The sequence below is a fragment of the Mauremys reevesii genome, linkage group 19 (genome assembly GCF_016161935.1).
Source record: "Mauremys reevesii isolate NIE-2019 linkage group 19, ASM1616193v1, whole genome shotgun sequence".
In the NCBI taxonomy this organism is placed as follows: Eukaryota; Metazoa; Chordata; order Testudines; family Geoemydidae; genus Mauremys; species Mauremys reevesii.
Genome location: NC_052641.1, coordinates 21,490,690 through 21,498,885, shown reverse-complemented (window position 1 = coordinate 21,498,885; position 8,196 = coordinate 21,490,690). Strand labels below are relative to the sequence as shown.

Sequence of the window (8,196 nt, the reverse complement as noted above, 5' to 3'; positions counted from 1 at the left end):
GGGAGGAAACACGGGACCAATAAAACTGAATATAGTTCTACTGAGTAGCAGTTACTAGGCTGTTTTAAAAACTAAAGGCCAATTGTGGTGTATCTGCCTTCAAAACTAAATCCTTATGGGGACTTTATGTTGTTCTCATGTAAAAATGACAGTAGATTTTCTTGGAGAATTGAGAGGGAATGTCCAGCCTGATGCAATTACAGCCTGAGTGACACTATCATCCCCAGCATGAGAGCATATGCAGACATGCTGACCTACCCGCCACTTAATATTGCTAGGACCCTTTGCATTTACAGACTCAAGAACAGCTGTGTGAAGGGGAGCCATGAAAATGCAGCACCATTCCTTTCTCTCTAGCTGAATGGTCTTTGCTACTTTTTTATTTGCACTTTACATCCAGAGATGCTGTCCTGGCCTTGATTTTATCAACAGCTGTTTTATCCTCTACTTTTTCTTCCACCAGAGATCTTGCTACAGGTTTCCCCAAAGGCACATTCTTTATGGAATCATTATGCTGCTTTTTTTTTTTTTTTAAGCAGCCTTTTCTGTAATACCAGAGTGCTGCTGTAGGGTGAAACCTGCAGAGCGTCTCCCTTGTGGCAGAAACATCAACATGCTTTTGCAGGGGAGGGATGCTCACAGCCGTTGATGATAAACAGCCCACCTCAGATAATTCAGTCTCACTCAGTTAGTAATAAGGCCAGAGTGGTTATTCCATTCAGCAGAGGAAAAGCATGCTGTGTTTTATAGCAATGAAACCAGCTCTCCTGGGAGTACCACCGCGTAGCAACCCACTGGATCCATAGGTGTAGTTGCATAATATTGCCCTGTCTGCACAGTGCAAGCCTCAGCCCTGGGATTCAGCATTTAATTCAATACATGAAGCTGCTTTAGCATTTAGTGCTGGGGTTCCAAGCCTGCTAATGGCAACAGATTAATAAAATGACCCATTTCCTGCAAGGGTCTAGTATTAGTTCATTAAAACATCTAAAGCAAGTGGACCAAACCTCAGTTGCTTCTATGATCTACTGTAAACATGAGGCAGCTCCTAGTTTATTGCTGCATTCCATAATATATTCCTACCAGTTCAGTCCTTTTCCACACACTTAGCAGCACTGGAATTAAAAAAAAAAAAAAACTTTAAAAAGATCATAATTTGCTTCCCAATCACTGGCTAGTTTTGTGCAATAAAAAAGCATTAGTAACAGATCTGCACGGACGGGGATCTCACAGATGGTAGCTAATGCATTTGTGAAAGTGGCACAAGGAAGACAGTTTGGGGTTTTTTAAGTCTCTATTTCAAGATAGTCCAAAGTTTAGACCAACACTGCTATACAATTTCTGTCTAACCCAGTTTTCTTCCAAGTAGCTGAAACAAAACAAACGGGAACGTTTTTAGTGTTCGCACATTCCATGTAAGCTTTATTGTATTAAACACCACGTTCAAAGCAGCGGGTAGAGTGATAGGACTCATCATGAATTTCTTTAATTATTGCACAGCTAGTTGGCTATTAAAAACAGTTGCCACATTAATGTGTCTCCTGCAGGAGGAAGTAGCTCTGTAGGCATTGAAGGCACCAAACTTGCTCTATTTAAAAAAGGATCCTCTTTGCTTAGGCAGCCAGCTCTGCCATGGCCCTCTCCAGAGGATCAACAGTCCAGTAATCATCATCCCAGCCCAGGAACCAGCCAGAGAAGGTGGGAGGTTCGAATCCTTGCTTGATGATAGTGATAGGAGTTCTCTTATCTCGGTTGGCAGGATCAGTCTCAATGTACCTTTTTGCTGCAAATACACAAGTAAGAAGAGCCCATAAAATCACTACATCTCCATATGGAGCAATCAGAGAAAGAGGCTCTGGAAAAGCTAAATGCAAAACAGAGGCATAATGTCAGGCTGGCTCTAGTTTCTAAAATGTTTTTTTTAAATAGGTGCTGCTGCTAGGACTACTGGCAGCCTGTCCCAGGAGCTGCTTTCACCCACAAGCCAAGCAACTGGCAGGGTTCAATCAGAGATATAAACTGCTCCTTTCACATGTGATTTACATGACTGCACCCCTAATGAATATTACTATTTAAACAGAAAAGCGCCATCCTATCCTGTCAGACACCAAGTGATCACTTAACTCCCATTAGGGATTTAACCTTCCGTTAAGAAGTTGTTTACCCACTGTACTACTCAGCTGTGCATTTAGGTGTACGGCTTAAAGGGCAGGCAGCTGAGACAGAAAATGATGGGTTCTCTCACAGGCATAAGTCAAATCATTCATTTATCCTAAGCGTTATTTTTTCACTGCTGGAAGCTGAGTGCAGTATGTATGACAACGAGTAGCTCCTGAGGCAGAGCTACAGGGATCCTTCCAGACTCCTACAGACATAAGTGACTCCTTGTAAATGTACTAGTCTGTCAATTTTATGCTGTCATGAAGACTTGTGTTTTTCAAAATGTTCAACCCTCTACTCCAAGTGATCAAACTGGAGGTGAAGATCAACAGAGGAGAGTTATTTAGGAGAGGGGCATGTGATTGTTACCCGATGTCACGGCCTCAGTCTTTTCCTCTTCATGAGCCTCATTTCCAATCCAGACAAAGACCTACAGATTAAAAATCAAACAAACAGCGTCAGCCTCTATCTGACGTGAAACAGATGTCTGCAAAATGTCTCAGGGAGCATGATACAGAACTAGACTAAATCCATGCTCCTCTGACTGAATTACTCATCCCGGTAAACAAAGCGATGCTGGCGAAGATGAAGAGAGAGCTTTTGGCCAGTCTCCAACGTAGGAACAATTACATGCGAATCTGATACACGGGAGAATCAGCTAGTGTTTGAACTGCATCTTTACACTGAACAGTATAGCATGCCCCGCTCCAGACTGCCTTTTGGCAACCAAGAAGCCGTCTTTTTTCCTTAAGAAACCAGTAGCTGATATAATTATTGGTTGAATGCTGACAACATGCTCAGTCGTTTACAGACAAGGCAGGAGCCCAACCCCTCACGAGCTTACAGTCTGAGAGAGACAACAGACTGCTAGGATCCACCATAGCCTATCTCCTTTGGTCCATCATCTGACCAAAGGAAGTGGCAGGAGCCCAACTCCACCCTCAACCTTTGGATTAAAATTAATATAGTTTAATACCTGATCCATCCTCTGTTGGATGACTTGGTCTCAAGTTTGTAGCGGGGGTGGATTCCATGATCTTTTCTATTTCTAATTATTTTGACTGTGGGTCTCTGAGCCTAAAGCCGTATGGTTCATATGCAAAATCCTCTCTTTGCTTCCCCCCTAGTCAATATATTTAAAGGTACCTGGTCCCATGTGTCAAGGATCATAACATCATCTGTAGCAAGGTCATCTTGGGTTAGCTCTCCAGGAACCTCTTCAATCTGAAAAGAATGAGGTTAGAGGAGGATCAGATCCTTCAGGGGAGCCACACAAGTTTGTATCATTTTGTGTCACATGGGGAAACCAGTTCATGGGGGCACTAATATTACCAATGGGGAATGAGGTGTGTGATGGTACAGTCTGTCCCTTTAAGATTTTGAGACAGCTGAGGTGTAAAAATGTACATTTGATCTGTGTTAAAGTATGGCTGTGAAACATGGACATTCAAACAGCCAAATAATAAAGAAACTACAATCTTTCAAATTAGGGTGTTATGGAAGAATTCTGAAAATATGATGGACCGACCATATAACCAATTAAAATGGACTGGGATTTGTAGGGCACATTTTAAGAGGTTCAGGGGGTGAGATGCATGCTTGCAGGCACTGGAAGGGAGAGCTGATGGCAGAAGAACACAAGGCAGAAGATGATCTTGGCTGGACAATGTGGTATCCTGGGTGGATCAAAAGGTGTATTCATCCACAAAGAGATTAGTGGAGGATCATACAGAATGGGCTACCATGGTTGCAAACCTCCAGTAAAGGACATATCACGTAAGAAGAGGTGTGCAAGGACCTAGGAAATATTGGAAGACAGGAAGAGGTCCTGGGAATAAATAGAATTTGGGAAGAAAACCCACTGCTGTCTCTTTAAGGGTCTGGGACCAGGGGCCCTGCAGAGTGGGCAGGGCAATGCTCTCCTCTCTCCTAGCCAATTGGGATGAGCTTTGGGAAAGGGATCAGCATATATGCTGCCTCCTCACACATAGCAGGGGAGACCTGGTGGGAGAAGGCTGGTCCACCTGCCTGCTGAATCCTGCAAACTTGAGGTCTAATTGGGGGCAAGGTGTCAGCTGAAGGAGAAGCTGGCTACAGCTGGCCTAAATCACCACCCAAGCTCCAAGGAGAGCTTGGGGGGAGGGTGGGCTCCTAGTTTAAGGAAACAGGGAGAGAAAAAGGCTACCTGCCTGCCTGACATACAGCCCAGCTGCTGCTAACGAAGCAGGGAAGGGCCTTAGGAAGCTCCTTGGTAGCTGGTTGGGAAGAAGTTGCATGAGGAGACAGAGCTCTGAGGGGGAATAGTGGAGTCTGCAGCCTTGTGAGGGACACTGACAAAAAGGGAAAAGGCAGGAGCAGCCCAGGGAAGTGGCAGTGGATTGGAACGAGCAGCCCTTAACTGCACAACACAGGGTCCCTGGGCTGGAGCCTAGAAGGGAAGGGAAGTTCCCCTTCTCTCCCAGTTAGAGCGTGTAGCCCACAGGGCTAGCTTAGCCTTTGCTGTAACACCAGGAAACTACAGGCCTGTATCCTGTCAGACAGTAGTTTAAGCAAGTTTTCATGAGTATAGTCAGGTAGAATAAGCCCGTGACCATGGGCTAGATAAATGGCCTAATAGTAACGCTTGGATTTTGGGGAACTAAGAATAGTTTGCTTAATAGCAGGAATTGAAACCCAATGGTAAATGGCAACTGCAAGCTCATGGAAGTGATAACTGCAAATCTGCTTGCACAAGAGGTGACTAATATACTGAGTTAAATGGCATTCATATGTATTAATATGTTAACCTATAGGATAAGTAACCCCAATATTGTGAGGGTGAGGAAGTTAGATTTGGGCATGGAAGGCTAAGCCTTCGCATGAATATTCATGATGATGTTCAGACCCTATAACAGGGCAAATTACCATGTAGAAGGCAGCTTTTCCCACCATTGTCGGCATTCCACCATTTGTCCCTTCTACTCTATTGTTCTCTACCACCAGACTTGGGCATTGGGAAGTCTGGACCATCAGATGCATTTGGCATGCCAGCGACAGCGCTGGTCCTTTGCCTCTTACCACCAGGGCCTCCAGGAAGGGAGTCATCATGCAAACCTAAGAGCTTATGCAAAGAATGACACCAGAGACACCCCCAGTATTGTAACATTCCTATCTGTTTATGTGGCTTGGAGCTTTTCTGACTTTAGTCCTTATTTTAATACAAGGCTCTAAGGCTTGGCTTTGCCCTGAGGGGTGTGTCCCTACAAGCTACTGAACTCACTGCTTTTAGTTCTGTGTCACCTGATTCTGGGACAAGAACCGTTCTGCCTTCGGATCAACTGGCCATCACTACACGTACTACTGACTAGTCAAAAGGATCGGGCAACAAGAGGAAGCACAAGCATCAGGATTTAAAGAGGCAAAAGACAGATTCATACCAGATGGGGGCTGAAGGCCTGGCACACAGAGCGTTCGGCTTTGATTTTTTCCTGTTACCCCAGAGGGCGCTGAACTGAGAGAAGACCGGCCCAGAGGGCCAGGCCATGGAAGCTGGAGACTGCTACAGCCCAGGATGACAGATGACGGGGGTGCAGCACTAGAGAAGAAGCCCAGCAATGCTGCGTCGTGGCCCAAAGGGGTGCTCTGGTGGTGACAAGGTGCAGTAGCATATAGGGGAGGGGGCATTTGCATGGTACCTGATCACACAACACCTACTGGCCAGTGTCAGCAGCCTGTTTCTTCCATAGAAACACAAGTTCATTCACGGTTCACCCCAGTAAACAATAGCGTTTAGGGCTCTGGTGCTGCTTAGTCATTCACACACCCCGTACTCCTAATCCTAACCCCTGTCACTCAGCAAGTGCTGGAGTTAAAGCCAAAAGAGCCTGACTGCTAGCCTCAGGCAAAGGAGACCTAGCTCGCTGCTGCAGGGATTCGGTGTAGGGAGAACAAGGCTTTAGAGCTGGCTGCTTTCTTTGCAGCAGGGTGCCACTAACACGCTCCTTCTGCAGAGCCCCCTGGGGAGGAGCCTCCTGTGCGTTTGCTGGGGAGTGGCCTGGGAGGCAGAACTGTAGCCTACTGCCTGGCTGAGATGGGTTTTCCCCAGTCCTGGCAGCTGGAGGCTTGTTTCCTTATGGAACGCCGCCTCTTAGTCCATCACACACTCACAATGAAGCGTCCACTCTTGTTTGAGCAGGCAAAGAGGCGAGGGGGGTTAACGTCCATCTTCCTGTCCTTCAGCCGGGGGGAGGTGCGATACGCTGCTTTTCCACCCAGAGCTTCCCAGAAGCTATCTGCAAGAGAGAAGGGGATGCTGACACTCCTTCCATGTCCACCCGCCGTCACACCACTGCGGGGCTACCCACTGGGACCTCGCTAATCCCCTCTGCTTGTCTGACACCTGGCTGGACAGAGGCACATACTGCTCATGCACAGAGTATGGCCAGGTGTGTTTGCTCGTCTTATGCCTATAGCAACAATCCCCAGTGGCCGCTACACATGAGTGTAAAGAAGGTGCTTTGGAGTAGCCATTCCGTGCCTGGACAATGCACCAGACTGTGCCCAACCGTGGGGCTGCAGTGACAGGGGGACAGAAAAGGACACCTCCTGTGCTCCCTATAATGTGCTTTATCCAAAACACTGGGACAGCAAAGGTACATCCCTTGCCCACCCGCAGACTGCAAGGGACTATAGCAGAGTCTGATCATGAACTCTAGTGACTTATGCAATGGTGCTGCTTCAGTGGCACATCTGCTCCTGAATACATCTGTGAGGGAAGCAGCCGCACGTAGCGATGACGCTAAAGCAGCCTGGGGAGTCGCACGGGATCCTTGACGTGGGAAGGCAATGCCACAGACAGGGAAGCATCACTAAGTACAGCAGAGGCAGAGGCAGCTTCCTGCTTGCACCTTGATCAGGCGGTCAGGAGGCTAGAATCTTTGTATCTCAGGGAAGGGGTGGGGTTGACTTTGTCCCCTGATTGTTCTCTGGCTGTTTAGAATCGGCTCCAACCAGGGCTCTCCCCTAGTGGCTACCAAAGGCATCAGGAGGGGAATCAGTCTCGAGCAGCAATGAGATGCCTGGAGATGGGGTGAAACAAATATTTAGGCCCCTGCCTGCTAAAGTGACCTGATAACTTCCAATGGGTCCCCAGAGCAACCTTACCTCTTTCTCCTACTCCCATTACCTCTCCCAGATAAGCCGGAGGCCTCTTAACCTCCTGCTGAGTGGCTGGACTCCCCCCTGTATGACATACCCTTATCTCTTTCAGTGCAGAGCCTGGGAGGATGAGCTTCCCAGAGGCGGAACCGCTGCTCACCTCTTTGATTGGCCTTGATGTGGGAAGCCCAAAGTAAATACCCATTGGGCAACTGCCAAGGAGAGCAAGAAATTCCAGCTACCATGTAAGGAATCTGTGAGGCCCAGCCAGCCTCCCTCACCTGGCTCGCTTCCCTCAGCAATTTGTACTGGGCGAGCTCCCAGAATCTTCAGCAGCTCCTGTGCCCCAGAGATCTCAGTGTCGCTGGCTGCTTGGCCAACCCAAAGGTAAGCAGTGGAGGGAGTTTTCAGGACAAACGCATCGTTGGAGTTCAGTTCACTGGCAACAGCATCCAGCTGGAAAGCAACAGCACCATAGCTATCAAACGGGTCGGTACTTTCGCCACTGACAGTTATATAAGGACTATGATCAGCGCCCCCAGCACTACAGAACAAACTTAAACCCTCCACCATACAAACACCAAGGACTCAGGGATAACATCACGCTGCCAGTTGCAGTCAAGTCGCTGAAGCAGAAAGATTCTAAAACAAGCATGAAAAGATTAAGCAGGTGTGTGAGGGCATAGATGTGTGTGGGTGTGTGATGACCTGCAGCCAGAAAGTAGGGCTGGGATCTTGCCAGATCTCACTAACGACTCGGAGGGGAGACCTCCACAGAACAAACTCCATGCTGCTGGCATTGGTGATTCTGTAGTTGGCATTTTTCCCTTGCGTCAGTAATGAACCAATATCCTAGCATGGAGCTAGGAGGCTGCTGGATACACCAGATATTTATGACTA

General features: G+C 47.4%; 1 protein-coding gene and 1 long non-coding RNA gene across 5 annotated transcripts in view; one reads left to right on the top strand and one right to left on the bottom strand.

Annotated features, from left to right (window-relative positions):
• Positions 1-1,392: 1,392 nt before the first annotated feature.
• Positions 1,393-8,196, bottom strand: part of GSN (gelsolin) — a 45,069-nt gene continuing 38,265 nt past the window's right edge. For all 4 annotated transcript variants that reach the window (XM_039506279.1, XM_039506280.1, XM_039506282.1 and 1 more), the window contains 5 exons: positions 7,578-7,752; positions 6,307-6,431; positions 3,307-3,384; positions 2,530-2,590; positions 1,393-1,783 (listed from right to left, as the gene is read on the bottom strand). In XM_039506279.1, the coding sequence (XP_039362213.1) occupies positions 1,614-1,783; positions 2,530-2,590; positions 3,307-3,384; positions 6,307-6,431; positions 7,578-7,752 (609 nt within the window). In that variant the 3' untranslated portion in view covers positions 1,393-1,613. The remainder of the gene's footprint in view (positions 1,784-2,529; positions 2,591-3,306; positions 3,385-6,306; positions 6,432-7,577; positions 7,753-8,196) is intronic.
• Positions 4,984-7,977, top strand: LOC120386703. Its single transcript, XR_005589867.1, has 2 exons — positions 4,984-5,795; positions 7,409-7,977. It is a non-coding gene; the product is annotated as an uncharacterized LOC120386703 (long non-coding RNA).